The 27,713-nt window shown below is 43.3% G+C and overlaps 2 protein-coding genes across 3 annotated transcripts in view; one reads left to right on the plus strand and one right to left on the minus strand.

The window, feature by feature from the left end:
* Positions 1-564: 564 nt before the first annotated feature.
* LOC106600605 (N-acetyllactosaminide beta-1,3-N-acetylglucosaminyltransferase 2) lies at positions 565-27,636 on the minus strand. Of its 2 annotated transcripts, XM_082978742.1 has the most exons (6): positions 27,288-27,636; positions 22,611-22,802; positions 11,232-11,366; positions 8,752-8,901; positions 6,083-6,631; positions 565-3,606 (listed from the first exon to the last, which is right to left on the minus strand). In XM_082978742.1, the coding sequence occupies exons 4-6, from the start codon at positions 8,866-8,868 to the stop codon at positions 3,040-3,042; spliced, it is 1,233 nt and encodes a 410-aa protein (XP_082834868.1). In that variant the 5' UTR covers positions 8,869-8,901; positions 11,232-11,366; positions 22,611-22,802; positions 27,288-27,636; the 3' UTR covers positions 565-3,039. The 2 variants fall into 2 exon arrangements, with proteins under 2 accessions (XP_082834868.1, XP_082834867.1); XM_082978741.1 differs by lacking the exon at positions 22,611-22,802.
* The window catches only part of LOC145881700 (uncharacterized), a 36,819-nt gene continuing 36,666 nt past the window's right edge, over positions 27,561-27,713 (plus strand). The window contains exon 1 of the mRNA XM_082978743.1: positions 27,561-27,678. The gene's annotated coding sequence lies outside the window, so the exon portion shown is untranslated. The remainder of the gene's footprint in view (positions 27,679-27,713) is intronic.

Genomic DNA, 27,713 nt, shown 5'->3' on the forward strand with positions numbered 1-27,713 from the left:
GGGGAATGGATCATTATCACTGTGGCAGATGAATTGTAAACAACAAGGCTGCGTTCAGCAGCGCACACTGTTGTGGAATGTTAAGATATGTTTTTTGTAGAACTAACATGCCTCTGACCTGCAGGATAAGGAATCAAAGCTCTCTTCATGATATTTATGTCTGCAACGCTCCACAACGTTTGGTTTGCATACTGAATGAGACAATGACCCGTCTACCCGGCACAACGCCCCTCTACGTACAGCCCGTCTTCCCGGCACAACGCCCCTCTACGTACAGCCCGTCTTCCCGGCACAACGCCCCTCTACGTACAGCCCGTCTTCCCGGCACAACGCCCCTCTACGTACAGCCCGTCTTCCCGGCACAACGCCCCTCTACGTACAGCCCGTCTTCCCGGCACAACGCCCCTCTACGTACAGCCCGTCTTCCCGGCACAACGCCCCTCTACGTACAGCCCGTCTTCCCGGCACAACGCCCCTCTACGTAAAGCCCGTCTTCCCGGCACAACGCCCCTCTACGTACAGCATATAGATATATTAATTGATGCAAGTCTTTCCTGACCTGGGCACAGTGTATATATTTATGTAACTTATTCAACATCCATTTCTTTCAACAGTAAAATACACCAAAACAAAATGGACTATAATTGCCACCCAATAAGAAGTTGTGCAGACAGTTGATTAATACATTAGTTGATAAATAAACACCTTATAAAACATACAGCTCTTTAGGCTAGATTGTCCTAGATGCAAATCAAATGTTAGTTACATCAACATTCCAACAATGGAAATTCTCTGACATAAATTGAAGGAAATCTTACACCCGTCTTCCTATAAACCTTTAAGGCAGCGGTGGAATAGAACATACTGGATTTGACCTTTGACATGGTTTTTTACCATCTGACAAGAACAGTAATTATTGTGGATAAATAAAACAGTATCTCTCTCTGATCTACTCAGAAACAGGCAGTAAACACAGTTACAAAACAAAAGCTTAAAAACATGAATGACCCACGAGTCAATCGCCTTGCTCACGGTTCTAGCTTTATCTTTGTTATAGTTTGTGGGGGAGGGGTGTTCGATATGAAAATAATAGTGGTCCTTGTGAAAATATGCTAAACCAGCCATTTCAGCTTGACAGTTCCTTTGTTAATGAAGATGGCTGGCTTATAAGGAGGACCTGAAGCAACGCTGAACAGGGTTGTTCCACAAACGTTTCTTTTGCGTCCCTTTGATATTTAAGTAACAACTGTCCACCAACACTGTATTTCAACAGCCTTCTATATTAAATTAAGTGCCCTTTAATATAGACCACAAAATCTGACTTTTAATATGAAAAGACTTGCTACAGTGCCATAAAGTAAGTATTTTGGCATTTCCCTTTGACTTCTAGCAAGATTTTAACCCACTTAAAGCTGCAATCAGCAGTAGAAACAATAAATTTAGTCCCCGCCCCTGTTTTGGTAAAAAGCTGAGGGACTGGGCTGAAGAAATGTAACCAGTCAACATCATAGACAGGGCTATGGATGCAAGGACAGCTGAACACAGTGGTGGGACAGTTGAACTAAGCTCATGGAAGGTATTTATCAGTTCAATTCTTCAAGAATCAACAATGAATGTAGCAATTGCTGACCTTTAACCCCAAAAGTTTTCACCACCATTGTAAAGCCCTAGTTATTTTGTTGCTTTGACAAAGCCATTTCTAGAGATTAATTCATTTAATGTGATTAGTGATTTATTTAAAGGTAAAAAACACACCTGTCCCTGATTTTAAGGTCAACCCTGTTAAATGAACTGAACTCTCGCTTTAATATGGTGATATGATTTTTCCAAAAGAAACATTGAATAGTCCAGTCAGTGTAAAAGCAGGTGAGCTGGTCCTGCTCTTTCTGTACATTCTCTGGTGTTGTGTGGTGGAAAAATGAGCGGGTTGAGCATAACACGGTACATGTTGCCCAGAAATATAGATATTTTTAAAGAAAGCTTGCCTTCAATTGCCCCTCCCTGTTGCATACAACAAGCTTCCATTCCCCTGTCACAGAGATTTATGGCTGATTTAAGATGAACTAATCAACCCCGTTACGGTCAACCCCGTTACGGTCAACCCCGTTACTTTATTTGGCACTTACTATAGTCACTGTTTTACAGCATTTTAAAAGGTCTTTGTGACGTCAGACACACGGTGTTAAAGTATTATCATAAAGGTCCATCCGTCAGATCTCTTCAGACTGGAAGAAGTTTGGTTTTTTAAGTTGAACATGTGCTCTTTTTATTTTATTTATGTTCCCAAGTTACATTATCCAACAGGGACGACCAAACATCTTTTTGGACATTTCTATCTAGCACGGCCCAGACCAGCTGAGCACTCATCCATTAGCCTGGTTCCAGATCAGTTTGTGCCAGTCTTGCCAACTCTTATGGTCATTTTCACAACAAACAATCAACAGATCTGGGATCAGGCTGCTCATTCACACAACCTCTGTCTCCAACCCCTCATAATACAGCATGGTACAGGCTCTTTGTGCCGTCAGACAGTGGGGAATCATGAAAGGTCCATCAGACTTCACCATCATAACACCATCTTGACCATTTAGAAAGCTCAGAGACACGTTGGTCTGCCATTGTACCGCCATCACAATCATGCCATCTTTATCTTGGGATTGAAAACCTGAAATGTTTATCCAAGATTCAACTCTGAAGATGGTAAACAAACACCAACAACCATGATAATAACATTAAAGCTGCCAATGTTCCACTGACCCTCCAAGAGTAATAATCCTACCCTCAAAACGGTGTCTGACCTTTAGAACGTAACAACCCTACCAAGTGTCACAAAACAGTGGCCACTGACCTCTCACAGAGTTACTATAACAACCAACATAACAAAATGGCTGCCTGTCGTGGTGTCTGGTCCAGGAAGTTAGCAACAGTTTAAGTCACCCGTCTTCCCTGGTTACTGACAGCTCAAATCAAAGACGGCCACAGACACCTGTTGTCCCCGGTTTCTGATAGCTCAAGTCAAAATGGACACCGGCTGGGTAGTTACTGACAGGTCAAGTTGGGGTCATTGAGCCAGGTCCAGATCTGGATCATCTCCTGCGGTGTCCGGCTATGCACCAGCATCAGACCCTTATAGGCACACGGGTTCCTCCTGTACTTCTCCTCAATGTCAAACGTCTTAAAGCCTTTATGTTTCTCCGGCCCCAGCCCCAGTTTCCTCAGACACATCCCTGTGTAAACGTCATCGATGGGGTAGAGCGGTACGTGCTGCGATGCCCCGTGCAGCCGCTTGGCCAGGTCCCCGGAGTACAGATACCCCCCTCCACCCGCATATGGCGGGTACTTGCCAACGAACAAACTCTCTGGAATGAAGTACTTAACCTTTTTATTCCTGTTTGGCCCTGCGTTGGTGATCACATCCCCTACAAACAGGTCCCTTGCCCGGGGCCCCGAGAGGCCCTTGAGGAAGGCCAGGATCCTCAACGTATTGACAAAGACGTCATCGTCCCCTTTAAAGATGAACTGAGCTCCAGGGCAGCGCGTGGTCATCCAGTCCAGGAAGAGCACCTCCTTGACGGTCAGGTTGAAGAACGAGTCCCGGTACTCCCACTGGGGTTAGAGTTAAAAAAATATATATATTACAAAAAAACTATATACAGATTTGAGTATTTTGTTCATTATTCCACTGTTTATCCAATCCCATTTTATATGTCAGCATACTTGAAGATAGTCTGATTATCCCTGTGTCCCAGAGTGTCACTCACCAATACTGCAACATTTGACAAGACATACAGTTGAAGTGGGAAGTTTACATACACTTAGGTTGGAGTCATTAAAACTCATTTTTCAACCACTCCACACATTTCTTGTTAACAAACTATAGTTTTGGCAAGTCAGTTAGGACATCTACTTTGTGCATGACACAAGTAATTTTTCCAACAATTGTTTACAGACAGATTATTTCACTTATAATTCACTGTATCACAATTCCAGTGGGTCAGGAGTTTACATACACTAAGTTGACTGTGCCTTTAAAAAGCTTGGAAAATTCCAGAAAATGATGTCATGGCTTTAGAAGCTTCTGATAGGCTAATTGACATCATTTGAGTCAATTGGAGGTGTACCTGTGGATGTATTTCAAGGCCTACCTTCAAACTCAGTGCCTCTTACTTGACATCATGGGAAAATCAAAAGAAATCAGCCAAGACCTCAGAAAAAGTTGTAGACCTCCACAAGTCTGGTTCAGCCTTGGGAGCAATTTCAAAATGCCTGAAGGTACCACGTTCATCTGTACCAACAATAGTACGCAAGTATAAATACCATGGGACCAGACAGCCGTCATACCTCTCAGGAAGGAGACGCATTGTCTCCTAGAGATGAACGTACTATGGTGAGAAAAGTGCAACTCAATCCCAGAACAGAAGCAAAGGACCTTGTGAAGATGCTTGAGGAAACCGGTACAAAAGTATCTATATCCACAGTAAAACGAGTCATAGATCGACAACCTGAAAGGCCGCTCAGCAAGGAAGAAGCCACTGCTCCAAAACCGCTATAAAAAAGCCTGACTACGGTTTGCAACTGCACATGGGGACAAAGATCGTACTTTTTGGAGAAATGTCCTCTGGTCTGATGAAACAAAAATAGAACTGTTTGTGGGTAGAACTGAAAAAGTGTGTGTGAGCAAGGAGGCCTACAAATGTGACTCAGTTACACCAGCTGTCAGGAGGAATGGGCCCAACTTATTGTGGGAAGCTTATGGAAGACTCCCCGAAGCGTCTGACCCAAGTTAAACAATTTAAAGGCAATGCTACCAAATACTAATTGAGTGTATGTAAACTTCTGACCGACTGGGAATGTGAAGAAATAAAAGCTGAAATAAATTCTTCTCTACTATTCTGACATTTCACATTCTTAAAATAAAGTGGTGATCCTAACTGACCTAAGACAGGGACTTTTTACTAAGATTAAATGTCAAGAATTGTGGAAAAACTGAGTTTAAATGTATTTGGCTAAGGTGTATGTAAACTTCTGACTTCCAACTGTATTACAGATCAAAACCAACATTGTGGACCACTCAGTGAGTTCAAAAGACATAATACATTACCACACAAATCCGATATTATATTTAAAAAACACCCCCCTTGTCGATTGATGAACCAGTGCGCTCAGAACATAATAAAATAAATGCCCATCAAAATCTGCCAGTTTCAGATAGAGATCTGTTTTGCACACAAAAAAGGGGGTTAAAAATGTAAAAACAACAAATATCTAACATTTCCTGAGCTTTCTTATAGCTCCTTGATATCAGACAGACCCTTCAAAACCTTGTTCGTTATGATTAGTCTGTCTTTTCTGGCATTTATGAATGTGTCATTCAATGCGTTTCTATGGGATTTGGTAGTAAAAGTACAAATACAATATTTTATCAAATCATTTTAAAAATATATATTTTTTATACCTAAAGGGGTCCTCAAATTAAAAAACAAATAGCTAAATGATCCATAGTATGACCATCTTAAAACAATTCCATATGTTATCTTATAAACCCCACCCCTCCCAATGTTTTAGGCTGTTTTCACATAAAGTCCTCTTTAAAGTAACCAATCCCAGTCCTCTTTAAAGTAACCAATCCCAGTCCTCTTTAAAGTAATAAATCATAAAAAAGGCTGAAGAAAAGCTAAAGCCTCCGTTGCCTTATTACTCACACTGCCCTTGTATGAGGATGCCACTGGGAAAGAAATTCCGCAAATTACATGTTAACAAGGCACACCTGTTAATTGAAATGTGTTCCTGCCTCATGAAACTGGAAAGCTGTCGAGGCAAAGGGTGGCCTCTGAAGAATCTCAAATATACTATGAGATGTTTAACACTTTTTTGGTTACTACATGATTCCGTAGGTGTTATTTCATAGTTTTGATGTCTTCACTATTATTCTACAATGTAGAAAATAGTAAAAATAAAGAAAATCCCTGGAATGAGTAGGTGTCCAAACTTTTGACTGGTACTGTATATTATTGACACCCGGAGGACGTTAACCTGTATATTATTGACACCCGGAGGACGTTAACCTGTATATTATTGATACCTGGAGGATGTCGCGGTGGTGAGCGTTCTCATAGCGCAGCATCTCTGACAGATCTGGGTGGTGGTCCGCGGCCGTGGTGTTGCCGAGCAGGAACACCGTGACAACCGTCCGGTTGGCGAGGACGCCGGCTCGACCCCACGACTGGCGGATGGCCTGGCGGCGGTCAAAGTGCGGAGCAAGGGATTTGACGGCCAGTAGGAGGAAGGGCGGCTCCCCTGTCCGGGTCGTTTGGCAGACGTGAGGCTGGTCCACCACTAGAGGGTACGACCGACAGCGCATGTAGAGCAGGAAGTCTTTAAAACGGGGAGGTAGGGAATTGTAGTCTTTCACGTGAGTGGTGACTCTGTAGTCCGGTTGGCAGGGGTCAGGGTTCAGCCCCGTGTCGTTGAGCCAATCAGGGACAGGTCTGACATCATCATCGCTAGTGTTGTTACTATTGGAGGCGGCGAGGATAGGGTTGTGTTGGAGGTCCAATCTCTGTTGCTGGCGGTTCCAGTAGGCCTGACTAGGAGCCAGTTTGGACCAGAAGCGCTTGGAGGGGACAAGGACCTTGAATGGAGGAAGGAAGGACGAAATTAATAAATAGTCCTAAACCGAGAACAACAATACATACATAAAAAAAGATTCAAAAAGACAATTGAACACAGATGATACAACACAATTCTACAATTAAAGCCCTGTGCAGTCTTTTTAAATCATAAGTACGTTTAATAAATCACTGTTTATTTCATGAAAGTAACTCCAAATTTATGTTTTATTATTTATTTCCCCCGAGCGTCCTTTTGCTATGGAACTGCTCAGTCTGATCGTGTGGGCGTGTTGACTCCAGAGATCCTACCCTGCAAATAAGAGATGACTGGTCATAGGTCAGAATAATCAGATTGTGATGTCATGCTGAGGGCCAAAAACTCCATCCCACCTAAACATGCAAAATAAATCCAAGCATTAATTAATTTTTTAAAAGCTCTTACACAAAGAGCATTATCATAATTTTCACAATTTCAGTGTCATTTCATCCTCCAAGTGAAACATGGTTATAGTGTGGAAATATTACTAAAACACAGACAAGTCAACAGGCCCCGTCGTATTCACAAAATGTAGAATCAGTTAAGTCTTTTAGATTAGTGGTTTTCAGACCTCACCTCAGGGACTCCCAGCCATTCCATCACAGGAGGTTGGTGGCACCTTAATTGGGGAGGACAGGCTCGTGGTAATGGCTGGAGCGGAATCAGTGGAATGGTTTTAAATACATGGTTTCCAGTGTTTGATGCCGTTCCATTTGCTCCATCCCAGCCATTATTATGAGCTGTCCTCCCCTCATCAGACCCCACTGCATTCCATGTATGCTTGTGTCTAGATATGACACTTACATGCAATTTCTGCTATCAGAATACATGGATCACATTGAAAATACGGGTGTAAACGCATAACTGGCTTTGTGGTCTGACTGTGTTCCGATCTGGCTGACCACTTCAGGAGGTTTTGGACGTTGTTACGTACGCCTGTTGGAGGGAACGCAACACCCTGCTACAGCTCAACTCCCCGTGGATTGAAACAGTATGGTGATCGTAGGTGCAGGGAAGGACGACAGAGGCAGAGAAAAATACTGTTTAACAGGGAATTTATTCTTCCTTCACACGGTAAGGTGGGGAAAAGGGGCTGGAAGGAACCAAGGAAAGAAAGTTAAAGCTAGAGTCCCCTCTCCTACCTGACCTGCCTTCCCACTTCTTACCTAACCTTAAGCACCACCTGGCGCGCTAACCAACATACAAATGGTGGTTCACCCAGGTCTCACCTAGTGTGCATAGACAGATTCAATACTACGGGTCACGTATGCCCGCAGGCCTCTTGCCTAAACGTTCCCACGGTGCGTCCCCCCGTGAACAAATGAAACAGAAAAATGACTAATACTTTAAGTGAACAATTTCAATAACCAAAAACACTATTGGCATACACATACCCCAGAAGGAGTGGCTACAAAATAATATCCACAAAACTTTTACTGACCGCCACAATCAACACAGGACATAAAAATAAGCTATTTTCCCCTGATGAAGGAACACTGGCTTATCAAGCTGGAGAAGGAGTTAGTAATGGCAGAGACAACTGTATCCCCTGATGAGAGGGAGGGGTCAGAGCTCAATCCGCCATGGGGCTGACCAATCAGCTGCTTAGAATCCAGGAAGCCATTTCCTGAAATGAACATACAAACCTACAACACAGAACCTGGGGAACGTAACAGACGTGAATCAGGCTACTGAAAGCACGTACAGTGGACACTGTTGGTAGAATGCATAGTGGAAATGGAAGATAGAGCAGGAAAAGGGGATTGGGACACACTGTAAACACATGATGTGTCCAGAACGCTGATCAGAATACTAAAGCTGCATGAACTGTCAAGTCTAGACGCCTCCAATCAACAGTTAATCATCAAGCCCTTGATTAGTGTGAATCAGGGGAGCTAGTTCAGTCATACAAAAACATAGTGAAACTTCTGGGGCTCCCCGAGGAGAGGTTTGAGAAGCACTGTTCTACATCACAATGAATATTGTTGTGTCCGCTCTTGTCCTGTCACCCCCCCCACCCGTTGTGGTGCCCCCTCCTCCCCATGTGGTGCCCCCTCCTCACCTTGTGGTGCCCCCTCCTCCCCTTGTCCTGTCCCCTCTCACCTTGTTGTGTCCCTTGTCCTGTCCTCCTCCTCCTCTGTGGAACACTAGGATGAAGATGAAGAGATTGACCGTCATCAACGTCACCAGAAATTTCAGCTTCCTCCTCAGGCCCGCCATGACCTCTAGCTACGACCTCTGATCTCTAGCCACCTAGAGGGAGGGAGAGGGGAGAGCGAGACGAGGGAGAGGGGAGAGCGAGACGAGGGAGAGGGGAGAGCGAGACGAGGGGAGAGGGGAGAGCGAGACGAGGGGAGAGCGAGACGAGGGAGAGGGGAGAGGGGAGAGCGAGACGAGGGGAGAGCGAGACGAGGGGAGAGCGAGACGAGGGAGAGGGGAGAGCGAGACGAGGGAGAGGGGAGAGCGAGACGAGGGAGAGCGAGACGAGGGAGAGGGGAGAGGGGAGAGCGAGACGAGGGAGAGCGAGACGAGGGAGAGGGGAGAGCGAGACGAGGGAGAGCGAGACGAGGGACACATTAAAGTTTGTTTATTTGTCATATACACAATGCAACAAAATGCTTAACACACACTAATTAGTGGTCAACTCTTCATTAAAACATTTAATAGGATGGAAGTCTCCCCTCAGTTAATATGACCAGTTAGTGTAAAAACACATGACTACAAACAGCCCACATTTCCTTCTACTTTAAGGCCTCACTTCAAGAGAACACGGGTCTAAGAATCAACGCTCCAGAATGTCTTTAACCATTTTCACAGACTGATTACCATTCAGCTGAAGTTGCTCATGCAGACTGCAAATCTACAACTTGTTTATTCAAATCTACAATTTATTCAAACTCTGCTTGACTCTAAGATGGAGACTTTTGGGACAGTGAACATTTGAAATATTTATTTTGAAATGGCCAGAAAGTCTTTCAGGACAGTTGGAAAGTTTATTTAGGGAAATTCAATGTTGCTAGGCAGCAAATCACTGATCATGTGCTTTATATTCCAGAGAGCCCTCATGATCCTAATCTGTGGTCCTGGTGTGACTGATGACAACTGCACAACCTAGGACAGATACTGGCTGTGCAGGTTTGGCTTCCAACCCTGCAAGACCACAGCTGATACAGCCAACCAAGGTGGAATCATAACCACAAGGATGTGGGGGCACACACACATACACCCCTCCCCCTAAACCTCCCCCTCTCCCCTAAACACCCCTCACTAATCTGGACCTCATCTCAGAGTGACTCAACAGGTTGAATAAGAGAGGATGGGATCCTGGAGATTTTGGCTTTTCAAAACAGAGTTATACCCTTATAGACCCACTCCCTTTTCACCGGGTTACTACATTTACTAGTTATTGTCTCTACTGACACCATCACCGGGTTACTACATTTACTAGTTATTGTCTCTACTGACACCATCACCGGGTTACTACATTTACTAGTTATTATCTCTACTGACACCATCACCGGGTTACTACATTTACTAGTTATTGTCTCTACTGACACCATCACCGGGTTACTACATTTACTAGTTATTATCTCTACTGACACCATCACCGGGTTACTACATTTACTAGTTATTGTCTCTACTGACACCATCACCGGGTTACTACATTTACTAGTTATTATCTCTACTGACACCATCACCGGGTTACTACATTTACTAGTTATTGTCTCTACTGACACCATCACCGGGTTACTACATTTACTAGTTATTGTCTCTACTGACACCATCACCGGGTTACTACATTTACTAGTTATTGTCTCTACTGACACCATCACCGGGTTACTACATTTACTAGTTATTGTCTGCACTGACACCAGTGAAATGCTCAAATGGGCTAATCATTTGCATTTATGCTGAGGCTAAATGTTTGCTTTGATTTTGTTGACATGAACATAGTGTTGTATTGAACTGCTGCTAAGACCTGGTCACCACCTGGTCGGCATCACAAAAAAGACAGAATTCCTGTTCTGACTAAATCAAATATTTACCTTCTTCTCTTGCTATTGGAGTTGGAATGAGCAGAACAACCCAGCTGAGCAAGGCTGAAAGCAGGCTCTCTCTCTCCCCCTCTAACCCTTCTCAGAGGCCTTCTCTCATTGAAACACAATGACCTCTAACCCACCATAATCCTCCCCCCTTCTCTTCTTTACCTCCTCTATTTCTGATTTCTTCCTCTCACTACTTCCAGGTGTCCTTTATCTTGCTTCCTCATCTATCCCTCATTCTACCCTTTCACTGTCTTGTGTTTCAGTTCTGCTGCCTCCTAGCAACAATTCTGCACCAGTGCCTTCAGGTCCCCCTGTGTCCTCTCATCCTCCCTCTCTTCTTCATTCTCTCCCTCTCAGCCATCCTCCCCTCACACCTATAGTACACAAGCAATCTTTATTGCATTGACTGCCTACTGTTCTTTTACCTGTGTAGGTGGAGTGTGTTTCAGGCAGTATGTGTGTGAGTGAGCATAACAGTTGGTTTTACCTGTGCAGCGGGTGGAGTCTCTCTCTGTGTGTAACGGGAGTAGGTCTTACCTGTGCGGCGGGTGGAGTGTGTCAGCCTTCACTGTCCTCTCAGTCTGGCCTCACAGCTCTTAACCCATACTGAGTCCCACCCCCTGGGGAACAGCAGCCAATGGGACACATAGGGGGGAGGGGTGTGGCAGCAACCTGTAGGAAAGAAAGACCAGCTGGGTGTCAACACCTCACGATAGAGACGACCAGGAACAGAAAGACCAGCTGGGTGTCAACACCTCACGATAGAGACGACCAGGAACAGAAAGACCAGCTGGGTGTCAACACCTCACGATAGAGATGACCAGGAAACAGTAGGAGACACACCGTGTTCACAACTAAGCTGTTCTCAAACACACACAGAACGAGATGGAGGCAAATATTATTCCCACCCAAGGCCTCAGACGAGTCTTGCCTTGTGGATTTGTTGCATCATTTCTTTCATTCTACCCCTGCTGAGGGCTTCCGTTATTGACAATCAGACATTCTGTGGACTCATTTCAGTGCCACCTAGACATGTTGCATGACGGTCCTGTTCTCATGCTCTACAAGCGGGGTACAGAGAACTGTGATAATCATTAACTTATTGGATTTCTGAGCAAACAAGAAGGATCAGTAAGAACAAAAAGCAGGCAGCAGCTCACACACTGTGGGACATGTGAAAAGTGACCCCAGGACAGTCCCGTGATCCTGTTACCCATGTTAATCCCTACTAGGCTTGGGAGGTATCCAGACTGTCATACCGACCTTGTGCCATAATGGGATATCCGGTAATACCGGCACTGAACAGTAGGGGGTGCTACTGTAATTCAAAGGTTAGCAATGCTAACAAGTGATGTAAAATCCCATAGAGAATGCTAACTAAATGGTAATGAGCGCATTGATTAGCAGGACAGACATCCCAGCTCAAAGTTATACAAGGAACTCAAAAATGCTACTCACAGATTGCTGCACACACACACAAAACAACTAGACAGGAAGGCTCTTGATCCAGGAGGGGATAATCTGCTGTTACCAAGCGAAACTTGATTTTGGAAGAAGCTAACCACTTAGCTAGATAGCTAACTAGCTACTAAATTAGCAATCCAAAATGCACAACTGCAGAGCATTTAGCACATTTTAGACAGTTAAACTAATCTAGCTGGCAAACATTAGCATTAAACATTAACGTAATGTAACTACATCACAACAGTGAGTGTCAAGGCTCCGGTCTCTCGTTGTGTGCTTGTAAACAAACACCACATGACGGGGGATTGGCACTAAGCTTCATAATGAAAAATAGTGATCCGTGAAATGAAGGACACAATCTTCTTTATCTCCTAAAGTATTTCACAAGCTGACTTCAGGTATTTACTTAAAAAGCACTCACAATTATAAAAATAATACTTTAAAAGAAATACTTAACATTATTGACGGTATTGGACAAATCTTTCCTTTGGCCATTTCCAAATACCCCGGTATTCCGCCCAGGCCTAAAGCCTACTATGTTTGTGTATATGTATAACCCTACTGTACGTGTGTATGTGTGTATAACCCTACTATACATGTGTATAAGTATGGTATGAAGAGATGAGCGAGGTCCACAAATGACGAAGGGTGACAGAGACGTAGGCCGAGGTCTAGGTTTGTGTCAGCACACCAAAATGTGTAGAGTGGACAACACTATTCACACTGTCAGACTGATGGCAGTGAGGCAGACACCCCCCCCCCCCTGAGATGTTTTGTGAATTTAGGCAAAGACCCATTTCCATTCTAGTCCCCACCTAGTTGTCCCCCCCATGCCCCCATCATGTCCATGGATTGTTAGCTAGCGGTGGCTAAAGTTAGCTGAAGTTGGTAATGACTGTTTAAAGAGAACTGAACCATGGATGACAGTTTCTCCTGGTTCATCTACTACCTTCAGGATGACGAACCATCTAACGTCAAGTTGTAAAATAGTCGACTAGTCCTTTCTGGAGACCCGAGACACATTACTGTAACGTAAACTTGAGCATTTCTTCCGTCTCGACTACTACCTCCGGAGGTTATGGGTGAGCCTTCCTCCAGTCACTCCCCTCAGAGCAGGGCAGCGGAAACAGAACGGTCTCATTGAGCACAACATTTCTACAGTAAAAATCTTAATAGCAGAGTAAAGGTTTTTGAAACAGCTGAAAATGTATAGATATGAGAGTTGTTTTATTGAGATTAACTGAAATTGCAGTAACAGCCTGTTACATTCTGACATTTTTGCAGTAGCTTAAAAAAAAAAATAAAAAAAAAAAAGAGTCACCTGTGTTTTGTCTGGCTGCAGTGAGCCGTGGAAAACAGCTGTCAACTCACACCGAATTACCCACGCTTTCAGTCAGAGCTTACTTTACCATATGTAATGACTTGCATGATATTGATAAAAATGAAGCCTGGTTTGTTCTAATGTTGTAAGGTAGGCCTACTGTAATTTATATTTGTATTTCTCTCTTTCCCTCTCTCGGCGGACCTGAGCCCTAGGACCATGCCTCAGGACTACCTGACATGACGACTCCTTGCTGTTCCCAGTCCACCTGGCCGTGCTGCTGCTCCAGTTTCAACTGTTCTGCCTGCGGCAATGGAACCCTGACCTGTTCACTGGACGTGCTACCTGTCCCAGACCTGCTGTTTTCAACTCTCTAGAGACAGCAGGAGCGGTAGAGATACTCTCAATGATCGGCTATGAAAAGCCAACTGACATTTACTCTTGAGGTGCTGACTTGTTACACCCTCGACAACTGTGAATATTATTATTTGACCATGCTGGTCATTTATGAACATTTGAACATCTTGGCCATGTTCTGTTATAATCTCCACCCGGCACAGCCAGAAGAGGACTGGCCACCCCTCATAGCCTGGTTCCTCTCCTGGTTTCTTTCTAGGTTTTGGCCGTGCTGCTGCTCCAGTTTCAACTGTTCTGCCTGCGGCTATGGAACCCTGACCTGTTCACCGGACGTGCTACCTGTCCCAGACCTGCTGTCCCAGACCTGCTGTCCCAGACCTGCTGGAACCCTGACCTGTTCACCGGACGTGCTACCTGTCCCAGACCTGCTGTTTTCAACTCTCTAGAGACAGCAGGAGCGGAAGAGATACTCTCAAAGATCGGCTATGAAAAAGCCGACACTTACTCTTGAGTTGCTGACTTGTTGCACCCTCGACAACTACTATGATTATTATTATTTGACCATGCTGGTCATTTATGAACATTTGAACATCTTGGCCATGTTCTGTTATAATCTCCACCCCGGCACAGCCAGAAGAGGACAGTTTCTTCCTAGGTTTTGGCCTTTCTAGGGAGTTTTTCCTAGCCACCGTACTTCTACACCTGCATTGCTTGCTGTTTGGGGTTTTAGGCTGGGTTTCTGTACAGCACTTTGACATATCAGCTGATGTAAGAAGGGCTATAAAAATAAATTTGATATGAGAGGGGGAGTTAATCATTCATTTTTGATCGGCTAACATTACTTGATGAAGACATTGTTCGCTGTAGTAACTGTGCTCTCGTCTTGAAGCTAAAAAGTAATGAGTGTAAACGTTAGCGACAGGAATATAAACCCTTTAATTGTTTGCACATGCTTGTGAATTGTTGCGTTATTCAAGAGTGTAATATGGTTGAGATGAAAAGTTGTTTGCATAGTGGAATAGTTTGTTGTTAGCATGCTTAGCTACTGGCTAGTTACCTACGTTACTGGGATATTTACATTACATTTTAAACTACAGTGCAAGAATGTCCGTTGCCAAGCTCCCAAACTCTCTCTCGGCAGTCCGTTGCTAATGTAAATTGAAATGTTGATGTAAATATTATGTACATTTGAATCTCATCACGGTGCCTCTGCTAGAACTCTGTTCAATTTGAATAAGCCCTAAATCAGTCTGAAGACTGGAGTCGCAGCCATAGACCTCATTAAACAATTATACAAGATAACAGCAGGAAGGAAGTCTAACTCAAACACACACCCTCATTACCTCTGACTATAATACTGCTCAGACTGTTGACTGATGAAGAATAAAAAATAAAAAAAGGGAGTAGTTTAAAATGCAAAATATCATTTTTCATAGTGTGCAATGCAAGTGGAGTCTAAGCAGAATGTCATGCTGAATGAAGCTTGTTAGGAGAGTTGTCCAGTCAGACAACGGGAGAATCTCAATTCGATACTCCTCGCGTCCTCTCTGCTCCTCAAAAACCCATTGGATGAGAAAGCCAGATGTCTCTCCCCTCTGACCTTCTCCTCCAATGGGTTTTGAGAAGGAAGCCAGGAGAGAGAGTATGAGAGGACGGGAGGAGTATGCAATTGAGATTCTCCCATTGTGCATCAGTCAAAAGTGGCTTCTTCTCTTCTCCATCTGGACTTATAGGAAATAATGTGACGGTCTAAGCAATATGGTGGACGTATCCTGGAAGTTAATCACGTGACGGTCTAAGCAATATGGTGGACGTATCCTGGAAGCTAATCACGTGACGGTCTAAGCAATATGGTGGACGTATCCTGGAAGTTAATCACGTGACGGTCTAAGCAATATGGTGGACGTATCCTGGAAGTTAACCAAAGGCAGGTGACAAATGTATGTCCACTATAAGCCTATAGAAACGCATTGGGCTTTTTTAGGACAGATTTTGGCGAGAGTGAAACTTCTCGGGTCGCCTCGTCTTCTCGGGTCGCCTCGTCCTCTCTGAGCTAGGAAAAACTGCTGCAATGGATTATGGTCATTGTATTGAATTAAAAAGTTTCTACACTGAACTAGGGTGAATATTTGCTTAATGAAAACAACTCCCTTCAGCCCAGCGTCCCACATCGTTCTTGACTTCTCTGGTGAATGAAATCAAGCGCTGGGCTCAACACAAACAACTAAATGGAATTCAAGTACGGAACCGATGTCAGTCAATGAGTTGTTTAATAACCCCTCCCCGCCAAAAGAGAGGTTGGTTAATCCCTCAGCACTACAAGACTAACTTACCAATAAACAACAGAAACGTGTTAGCTGACCTGACTGACCAATAAACAACAGAAACGTGTTAGCTGACCTGACTGACTGACCAATAAACAACAGAAACGTGTTAGCTGACCTGACTGACCAATAAACAACAGAAACGTGTTAGCTGACCTGACTGACCAATAAACAACAGAAACGTGTTAGCTGACCTGACTGACTGACCAATAAACAACAGAAACGTGTTAGCTGACCTGACTGACCAATAAACAACAGAAACGTGTTAGCTGACCTGACTGACCAATAAACAACAGAAACGTGTTAGCTGACCTGACTGACCAATAAACAACAGAAACGTGTTAGCTGACCTGACTGACCAATAAACAACAGAAACGTGTTAGCTGACCTGACTGACCAATAAACAACAGAAACGTGTTAGCTGACCTGACTGACCAATAAACAACAGAAACGTGTTAGCTGACCTGACTGACCAATAAACAACAGAAACGTGTTAGCTGACCTGACTGACCAATAAACAACAGAAACGTGTTAGCTGACCTGACTGACCAATAAACAACAGAAACGTGTTAGCTGACCTGACTGACCAATAAACAACAGAAACGTGTTAGCTGACCTGACTGACCAATAAACAACAGAAACGTGTTAGCTGACCTGACTGACCAATAAACAACAGAAACGTGTTAGCTGACCTGACTGACCAATAAACAACAGAAACGTGTTAGCTGACCTGACTGACCAATAAACAACAGAAACGTGTTAGCTGACCTGACTGACCAATAAACAACAGAAACGTGTTAGCTGACCTGACTGACCAATAAACAACAGAAACGTGTTAGCTGACCTGACTGACCAATAAACAACAGAAACGTGTTAGCTGACCTGACTGACCAATAAACAACAGAAACGTGTTAGCTGACCTGACTGACCAATAAACAACAGAAACGTGTTAGCTGACCTGACTGACCAATAAACAACAGAAACGTGTTAGCTGACCTGACTGACCAATAAACAACAGAAACGTGTTAGCTGACCTGACTGACCAATAAACAACAGAAACGTGTTAGCTGACCTGACTGACTGACTGACCAATAAACAACAGAAACATGTTAGCTGACCTGACTGACTGACTGACCAATAAACAACAGAAACATGTTAGCTGACCTGACTGACTGACTGACCAATAAACAACAGAAACATGTTAGCTGACCTGACTGACTGACTGACCAATAAACAACAGAAACATGTTAGCTGACCTGACTGACTGACTGACCAATAAACAACAGAAACATGTTAGCTGACCTGACTGACTGACTGACCAATAAACAACAGAAACATGTTAGCTGACCTGACTGACTGACTGACCAATAAACAACAGAAACATGTTAGCTGACCTGACCTGACTGACTGACCAATAAACAACAGAAACGTGTTAGCTGACCTGACTGACTGACTGACCAATAAACAACAGAAACATGTTAGCTGACCTGACTGACTGACTGACCAATAAACAACAGAAACATGTTAGCTGACCTGACTGACTGACTGACCAATAAACAACAGCAACATGTTAGCTGACCTGACTGACTGACTGACCAATAAACAACAGCAACATGTTAGCTGACCTGACTGACTGACCAATAAACAACAGAAACATGTTAGCTGACATGACTGACTGACCAATAAACAACAGAAACGTGTTAGCTGACCTGACTGACTGACCAATAAACAACAGAAACGTGTTAGCTGACCTGACTGACTGACCAATAAACAACAGAAACGTGTTAGCTGACCTGACTGACTGACCAATAAACAACAGAAACGTGTTAGCTGACCTGACTGACTGACCAATAAACAACAGAAACGTGTTAGCTGACCTGACTGACCAATAAACAACAGAAACGTGTTAGCTGACCTGACTGACCAATAAACAACAGAAACGTGTTAGCTGACCTGACTGACCAATAAACAACAGAAACGTGTTAGCTGACCTGACTGACCAATAAACAACAGAAACATGTTAGCTGACCTGACTGACTGACCAATAAACAACAGAAACGTGTTAGCTGACCTGACTGACCAATAAACAACAGAAACATGTTAGCTGACCTGACTGACCAATAAACAACAGAAACATGTTAGCTGACCTGACTGACTGACCAATAAACAACAGAAACATGTTAGCTGACCTGACTGACTGACCAATAAACAACAGAAACATGTTAGCTGACCTGACTGACTGACCAATAAACAACAGAAACGTGTTAGCTGACCTGACTGACTGACCAATAAACAACAGAAACGTGTTAGCTGACCTGACTGACCAATAAACAACAGAAACGTGTTAGCTGACCTGACTGACTGACCAATAAACAACAGAAACGTGTTAGCTGACCTGACTGACCAATAAACAACAGAAACATGTTAGCTGACCTGACTGACCAATAAACAACAGAAACGTGTTAGCTGACCTGACTGACCAATAAACAACAGAAACGTGTTAGCTGACCTGACTGACCAATAAACAACAGAAACATGTTAGCTGACCTGACTGACCAATAAACAACAGAAACATGTTAGCTGACCTGACTGACCAATAAACAACAGAAACATGTTAGCTGACCTGACTGACCAATAAACAACAGAAACGTGTTAGCTGACCTGACTGACCAATAAACAACAGAAACGTGTTAGCTGACCTGACTGACCAATAAACAACAGAAACATGTTAGCTGACCTGACTGACCAATAAACAACAGAAACATGTTAGCTGACCTGACTGACCAATAAACAACAGAAACATGTTAGCTGACCTGACTGACCAATAAACAACAGAAACATGTTAGCTGACCTGACTGACTGACCAATAAACAACAGAAACGTGTTAGCTGACCTGACTGACTGACCAATAAACAACAGAAACGTGTTAGCTGACCTGACTGACTGACCAATAAACAACAGAAACGTGTTAGCTGACCTGACTGACTGACCAATAAACAACAGAAACATGTTAGCTGACCTGACTGACTGACCAATAAACAACAGAAACATGTTAGCTGACCTGACTGACTGACCAATAAACAGAAACATGTTAGCTGACCTGACTGACTGACCAATAAACAGAAACATGTTAGCTGACCTGACTGACTGACCAATAAACAGAAACATGTTAGCTGACCTGACTGACTGACCAATAAACAGAAACATGTTAGCTGACCTGACTGACTGACCAATAAACAGAAACATGTTAGCTGACCTGACTGACTGACCAATAAACAGAAACATGTTAGCTGACCTGACTGACTGACCAATAAACAGAAACGTGTTAGCTGACCTGACTGACCAATAAACAACAGAAACATGTTAGCTGACATGACTGACTGACATGACTGACTGACATAAGAGAAAAGCTGCTGATGAACAAACATTTCTAAATGGCACTTGGTGTATTCTACTATTCTAACTGAGTTCCAAGGGTCGGGGGACCCGTTTATGGAAATTGATCCGTGGGCCTATAAAAGTTGCCCTCCCTGATTTAGAGGCTTTAAAATACAATACATACACTTAAATCAAGCGTTTTATGTTTCCAGAACTAAAAAAAAAAGTGATCTGTCAACAAATGTCCTCATCCTAGACGATCTGTTTAGTAGATGCAGCTGTGTGTCAACATTCCTAAATGATTAGAAAAGATAAGCACCAGGTCATTTCCTGATTTGTGGCGCTCATCTTATCCCTCATTGGGTGTTGAGGCATATAGCACAATGTTGTAATTGTTGACCTGCGAAGTGGACTCTTCTTGACATTGAGTCTTAAGTGTAATCATGGACACTCTTACTGACAGTTGTGGCTGCTTTGCATGATGAATTGTCTTTACCTTCTTGCCCTTTGTGCGGTTGTCTGGGCCCAATAATGTTTGTACCCTGTTTTGTGCTGCTACCATGTTGTGTTGCTGCTGCCATGATGCTGTGTTGTCATGTGTTGTTTCCAATGCTGTGTTGTCACCAATGCTGTGTTGTCACCAATGCTGTGTTGTGTCGTCTCGTCGTGATGTGTATTTTGTCCTATATTTTTAGCAGGCCTTTTGCCTTTTAGTAGGCCGTCATTGTAAATAAGTATTTGTTCTTAACTGACTTGGCGAGTTAAAGGTTAAATAGTAAATAAACACTAGTGTTGAGGTCGGAAAACATCTGACAAAACGTTGATATAAACTGTGTTAACGGGGACATTAAACAGAAATTCAAAAGATGACTACAAGATGATGCTGAAACATTGGAGATTAACCGAACAAATGACTGGCAGCTTATACAGTTGACCCTCTGTCGGGGTCCATTTTAACAGTCTACAGTTGGGGTCCATTTTAACAGTCTACAGTTGACCTCGTCGGTGCTCGCCGTGGGGTCTATTTTAACAGTCTACAGGCCCTCTGCGGGGTCTATTTTAACAGTCTACAGTTGACCCTCTGTCGGGGTCTATTTTAACAGTCTACAGTTGACTCTCTGTCGGGGTCTATTTTAACAGTCTACAGTTGACTCTGTTAGTCAGCACCTCTAACTATTTGGGGTCACACAAAGGACATATTGGTTTACAGAAATCCATACTTAGGTGTTGTTTACCTGGTCACTGTCTCCAGCTCTGTTGCATTTAAATCAAATCAAATGTATTTATATAGCCCTTCGTACATCAGCTGATATCTCAAAGTGCTGTACAGAAACCCAGCCTAAAACCCCAAACAGCAAGCAATGCATGTGAAAGAAGCACGGTGGCTAGGAAAAACTCCCTAGGAAAAACTCCCTAGAAAGGCCAAAAACCTAGGAAGAAACCTAGAGAGGAACCAGACTATGAGGGGTGGCCAGTCCTCTTCTGGCTGTGCAGGGTGGATATTATAACAGAACATGGTCAAGATGTTAAAATGTTCATAAATGACCAGCATGGTCAAATAATAATAATAATCATAGTAGTTGTCGAGGGTGCAACAAGCACCCTCGACAACAAGTTACAGAACAAACCCAATGGAAGTAAATATCCATGATAATGCCATATTTCACATTTCAGGGTCAAATCATCTGAAAGTAACTTTACTGAGCTAGAAAAATGTGAGGCAGGGGTGGTATACAGAAGATAACCCTATTTGGTAAAAGACCAAGTCTTTTTGGCATGAACAGCTCAAATAAGCAAAGAGAAACGACAGTCCATCATTACTTTAAGACATGAAGGTCAGTCAATCCAGATGAGTTCATTCACAGAACAATCTTTATACGAATAATAGTTTAAAAAATAAATAATAAAAAAATGTAATCCAGGTTATGAACATGTTACGGTAATGAGAACTCGTTATAACAAAATGTTAATGGTCTCGGAAAACGGTTTTTAAACATTACATCTGAACAGTTATGATTAATATGGACAATAATTTGATGGTATTTTATCCATTACAAAATAAAAGGTTTGTCTTTTAAAAAATGTACCAAGAGTAATACACACACACACACACGACATAATATTGTACAGACATGGTCCATTGTATTCCTAGAAACACAGACCACAACAAGCAGTCATACACTCCTGGAATGTGCTAGAAAACCTTTGGAATTCTGCCCATCAGCTCCGGGAAAGAGATCACGTGATATCCCAGAAATTATTTAATGTTAAATACTTAAATCAAATCGTTATGTCACAGCCGCCGTATACAACAGGTGTAGACCCTACAGTGAAATGCTTACTTACAAGCCCTTAACAGTTTTCTTAACTGCATTGTTGGTTAAGTAAAAAATATGTACAAAATATATACAATTATTAACAAATAAAACAGTTACATGGGCTCATAACTTATGTTAGTAAAGACGTAGTATACAATATAAAATGACATAAGGCTGAAGTTTCCTGATCATGAAATCTGACCAGGAAAGCTGACCAGGAAACACTCAAACTCAAATAGTCATCCCTTCAACAACTTCAGAGGCCAAAGATAGTGATGGGCACCTTGCAAGTTGATGCAACAGTGATCTCTAGGGGGCTATACACTGAGTGTACAAAACATTAGGAACACTCTTTCCATGACACACTGACCAGCTGACTCCAGGTGGAAGCTATGATCCCTTATTGATGTCACTTGTTAAATCCACTTCAATCAGTGTAGATGAAGGGGAGGAGACAGGTTAAAGAAGGATTTTAAAGCCTTGAGACAGTTGAGACATGGATTGTGTATGTGTGTAATTCAGAGGGTGAATGGACAAGACTAAAGATGTACTGTAATTTCCGGACTATTAAGCGCACCTGAATATAAGCCGCACCCACTGAATTAAAAAATATATATATTTTGAAAATAAAAAAGCCGCACATGTCTATAAGCCGCAGTTGCCTACCGGTACATTGAAACAAATTAACTTTACACAGGCTTTAACGAAACACGGCTTGTAACAAAAAATAAATTTGCAGTAAACAGTAGCCTACCAAGAAAGTCATTGGTCACCATCTTCCTCCTCCTGTGCACTGAAACCATCTCCTTCGGTGTCGGAGTTGAATAGCCTCAGAATTGCTTCATCCGATATTGGATCGTTTTCATTGTCACTCTCGTCACTTTCATCCGGAGGCAAATCCCCCGCTGAGCCCTCTTCAACAAGCAGCAGTCCAGCCTTTCGAAACCTGTTGATGATAGTGGATTTTTTGACAATGCTCCACGCTGTCAGGACCCACAAATTTGAAAGCGGGAAAAATCCATATATTAGCCGCGTCATTGTTTAAGCCGCGAAGTTCAAAGCCTGGGAAAAAAGTTGGAGTATAGTCTGGAATTTACATGATGTGCTTTTGAACAGGGTATGGTAGTAGGTGCCAGGCGCTCGCTCCGGTTTGTGTCAAGAACTGCAACGCTGCTGGATTTTTCACACAGTTCCCCATGTGTATCCAGAATGGTCCACCACCCAAAGGACATCCAGCCAACTTGACAGAACTGTGGGAAGCATTGGAGTCAATATGGGCCAGCATCCCTGTGGAACGCTTTCAACACCTTGTGGAGTCCTTTCCCCAACGAATTGAGGCTGTTATGGGAGGATGCGCAACTCAATATTAGGAAGGCGTTAATGTGTTGTACACTCAGTGCATGTGTTCTAGGGAACTGGGCCCTAGAGCCCTAGTCAAAAGTAGTGCACTATTTAGGGAATAGGATGCCATTTGGGACCAACCCTGGGATACACACAATACATCTATCACACTTCAGATATAGCTGACACTGTCTCCGCTCCAAAGGTGTGTGTGGCCTGATCTGCCAAGTAAGTGTTTGTGTGTGTGCCACAGTTTGTGCAACTTCTGTGCAGCATGTCTGGCCATTTTTAAAGGGTGTGTTGACTGCACTTCCTAATGTGTTTGTGTTTTCCAAAACACATCCTACTGCCTCAACCCAGCCCCAGAAGTAGTCAGAGTGAGTGAGTAGAAGGCCAGTCAAACACGACACTCAACAACCACTGGATAAAACCTGTTAGAAGACGTTGGTTGGACTAATGCAAAAATCACCTTTCAAATGAACATTTACAAGACATGTTACTGAAGGTTACTCTCCCACACCCTCTCTACCAGAACACACGGAAGCAGGATTTCCTAGCATCATCTCTCTCCTCACAGGTGTCTGTGTTTCAGGACTCTAGATGAGACACAGCTCATATATGTCGTCTCTAAGAACAATAAGGATGGTTGGTTCAAGTAGAACGGCCACCAAACGTCCTGTTCTAACCGTTCCTACTTCCTGTGTGTGTGTGTGTGTGTGTGTGTGTGTGTGTGTGTGTGTGTGTGTGTCTGCGTGTATAAAAGAGGAACGACATGGGGCTATAATGATGATGATGACATTGACCAGGCGTTTTAACACTTCCCTGTTCCTTTAGTCTGATATAATACAACTAAAACGGGTCACACTGTGTTCCTCATTAGGATACTCTACCTGACTGGTGCAGAAATCCAGTTTGATCCAGTTAGCATCCCTCTCAATCTAGTGCAGCATAGCCAAAGCCTTGTATGGATGGCAGTCAGATAGGAGCACACAGTGGTGGCTGGAGCTTGGCAATATATTAAATGTAATAAAAATTGTATTTGTCACGTGGTGAATCTAAAGGGTGTAGATATTACCGAGAAATGCTTTCCTTATGAGTCCTTCCCAAAAGAACAACAGGAGGAATAAAATACACAGGAATAAAGCCACATACAAGGAATACCATATATCATGAATCCCAGTATACAGGTATGATCTACAGGTTGGTTCAATACCCTCTAGAAAATGGTATTTTTATACAGTGGTAAATATCTGAAAAGTTCAACTAATTGGACTACTTAACTGTCAGTTCTGTCCTAGCGTGGTTGAGTGGAAAACCCATCAGCATGGAGAAATACCATTTAAAAACACGTATAATTCATTTGTTTCCCTTCTAGGGTCCATGCACTAGTCATAAAACTAACTCAGAAACATAGAACAGAGTAACATACCGCCACAGTCAAAATAAAGACAAATATACAAATCTGATATTTGGGCCATATCGCCCAGCCCCATTGGTGGTACTCATGTGGTTCTGAGTGGCGCTAGCAGCCAAAGGTCAAGGGTTCAATTCCCTCAGGTGATCACATAATAAAAATGGACACACTCACTACTCTATTTGAAGTATCTTTGGATTAAAAACGTCTGACCAAAGTCCTACTGTGGTGTTTTACACAGATACCTGCACCTCTACTGGACAACACTTCAGACACTAGGTCAGTAGTCTCTACAAAAGGAGGTGTGTGTGTGTCTGCTGGTTCTGGGACATAAAATCCCCCAACGTCCCCACAAGGATAGTAAAATAAGGAAAATTAACCCTCGTGCTGACATTTCCCAGGGGTTAGGTTTAAGAGTTAGGTTTAGGAGTTAGGTTAAGGGAAAATAGGATTTGGAATGGAAATATATTTGAGGTCCCCACGAGGATAGAAGAACATAACGCGTGTGTGTGTGAGAGAGACAGAACCGTGACAATATTCTCTCTGTCAGGTGTTAATTGCCTTTGCTTCATCATGTTGAATTCCTGAATTTGAGTCAGTTGACCATGGAAGTGCAGCCAGCTGCCCCGCCCTAAAAGGCACTATTCCAGCTGCATGAGGACACAAGGGCTGTTGGAACTACCTGTCCCCGGCTGCTGTCAGCCCGTCACTGACACACTGTGTCAGTCAGGGTGTCTCTTCAGCCCTAAACACACCAGACTACTACATCACCGCTACATATACCTGGGTCTGCCTTTGGAACGGAGATAAGAACATGCTGTCAGACCACTTCACAGCTAACTAGAAATGTTGCTAACGGAACTAGCAAATTGGGTCCTTTTCTATAGCATGACATGTTGCTACGTTGTGAAGGAGGGCAGTCAGAGAACTACTGGTTTGATCCCACTAAGGGAGACAGTTGAGGAAGTGAAGCTGTTAGCAGCACTATGACGTTGGTTTCACCTTCAGCGTATGTGGGTCTTCCCAGGTTATCCTTGTTTAGGAACCCTGGTTCACAGCTTGTGTTAGCTTCAGTCTTCCTCCCTCTACCTCTGTAGCAGATCAGTCTTCCTCCCTCTACCTCTGTAGCAGATCAGTCTGTCTCCGTCTCTACCTCTGTAGCAGATCAGTCTGTCTCCGTCTCTACCTCTGTAGCAGATCAGTCTGTCTCCGTCTCTACCTCTGTAGCAGATCAGTCTGTCTCCGTCTCTACCTCTGTAGCAGATCAGTCTGTCTCCGTCTCTACCTCTGTAGCAGATCAGTCTGTCTCCGTCTCTACCTCTGTAGCAGATCAGTCTGTCTCCGTCTCTACCTCTGTAGCAGATCAGTCTGTCTCCGTCTCTACCTCTGTAGCAGATCAGTCTGTCTCCGTCTCTACCTCTGTAGCAGATCAGTCTGTCTCCGTCTCTACCTCTGTAGCAGATCAGTCTGTCTCCGTCTCTACCTCTGTAGCAGATCAGTCTGTCTCCGTCTCTACCTCTGTAGCAGATCAGTCTGTCTCCGTCTCTACCTCTGTAGCAGATCAGTCTGTCTCCGTCTCTACCTCTGTAGCAGATCAGTCTGTCTCCGTCTCTACCTCTGTAGCAGATCAGTCTGTCTCTGTCTACCAGTATACACAGCACCCTTCATGCAGCACATCCACTCTAGTGGACTTACACTCTGGGTTTGTAACTAGGTACATATGTGTCAAGTCTATTCCAACCTGGATACTTATGCAAGACACTCCCCCAAACGACCAGGCCCTTCCAGTTGTAATGGTTGACTGAAACGTTACAAAATGACCTTGGTCCTAAAAATGGCACCAAAAGACAATGCTATATTATCTCTAAAAGGGATATTCCCCATTGAAACCTATACAGAAAATAAAAAACAGACAATTTGGGTGTTAAACTGTGGCAACGGGGTGCACATTTTAGGAGATGATATGTATAGAACTGTGCCTGTTTATACAACAACAACATTATCTTAGTTCTGTAGTCACTGCACCAAAGACACTCAGTCTACTACAGTAACGTCATTTCATGATTCTGAACTCTCGAAACTACTGCTGCTTATTGTGTGGGATGCAACATTCTGACGATAGAAATGTAGCCTATAGAGCCGTCTGTCTGGTCTCTCCTGTTGTTTATGTATAGAGCGGTTCTGTACGTTGGTTTTCTATGTGAGCGATCTGTGTCCTACTCGCTGCCCTCTGAACTGTCCATCTGGTGAGTGACTGTTGATAATCCACTCACTCTACAGCCGGTTTCGACAGTATTTTAGAAGCGTAGACTACTTATTGTAGGCAGGGAATTTCCACTACGGGTTTCATTATGCTCCTCCTCTTTATCGTACTTAGTAGAATAAACTTACAATACGCCCATGAAGTCAACGAGACTTCTGCGTATTAATTTAGGAAAATATTTGGCCATATGACTGATTTCCCCAGATAGCATATGTTTGAGTTGCAACCACAACGCACAAGCGAACTCCGGGTTTTCAACAGAAATGGACGGAGAGAGCAAAGACGTGCGTCAAGCGATCAGAAATACGTTTGACAAAAACTAAATGTTCAGACTGGATATTGGAGAAACTACATTAGTAAACTCTCAATATGGCTGATAAATCACATTAATAATCGTAAACAATCATAGCTACCTTGTCTTTGAATCCTAAACCCAGGTTCGTTCTCTCATCATGAAGTGAATTGTCTCCAAGTCGCCCCCCCAAAAAACGAACTCTCCTTCTCACTTCTTCATAAAACTGCAACCCTGTAGCGCATGGAGATGGCGCATCTGACATCCGTGCTGTAAAAGGTAGCGTTCAAACTTTCCGTAGACGTATCGTCCAATGATTAATAGGCTACAAGCCCGCCGTTGATTACTTCACATTTTAAGCGAAATGTTCACTAATACCTTGAGGACAAACGATGTTTATTCCAATTTCGAGTTTAGATTGTGTGATCGGAAGTTCCTTACCCTTCCTACTCGCACCAGTGACACAGATTTGCTGATTGACTGCTGGAAAACCAGACTCCTCCTAAATAAAGGTATGACGTTGCCTTTGTTCGGCCTATTTACCTCC

This window comes from Salmo salar, chromosome 01, assembly GCF_965601325.2.
Source record: "Salmo salar chromosome 01, fSalSal1, whole genome shotgun sequence".
Taxonomy (NCBI): domain Eukaryota; kingdom Metazoa; phylum Chordata; class Actinopteri; order Salmoniformes; family Salmonidae; genus Salmo; species Salmo salar.

Excerpts from the sequence above, each read along its gene's own strand:
- LOC106600605 (XM_082978741.1), bottom strand. The coding sequence starts at position 8,868 with ATGGCGGGCCTGAGGAGGAAGCTGAAATTTCTGGTGACGTTGATGACG. Across the intron at positions 6,632-8,751 it reads AGGACAAGGGACACAACAAG|GTCCTTGTCCCCTCCAAGCG; the intron begins GTGAGAGGGGAC and ends CCTCCATTCAAG. Across the intron at positions 3,607-6,082 it reads ACCACCGCGACATCCTCCAG|TGGGAGTACCGGGACTCGTT; the intron begins GTATCAATAATA and ends CTCTAACCCCAG.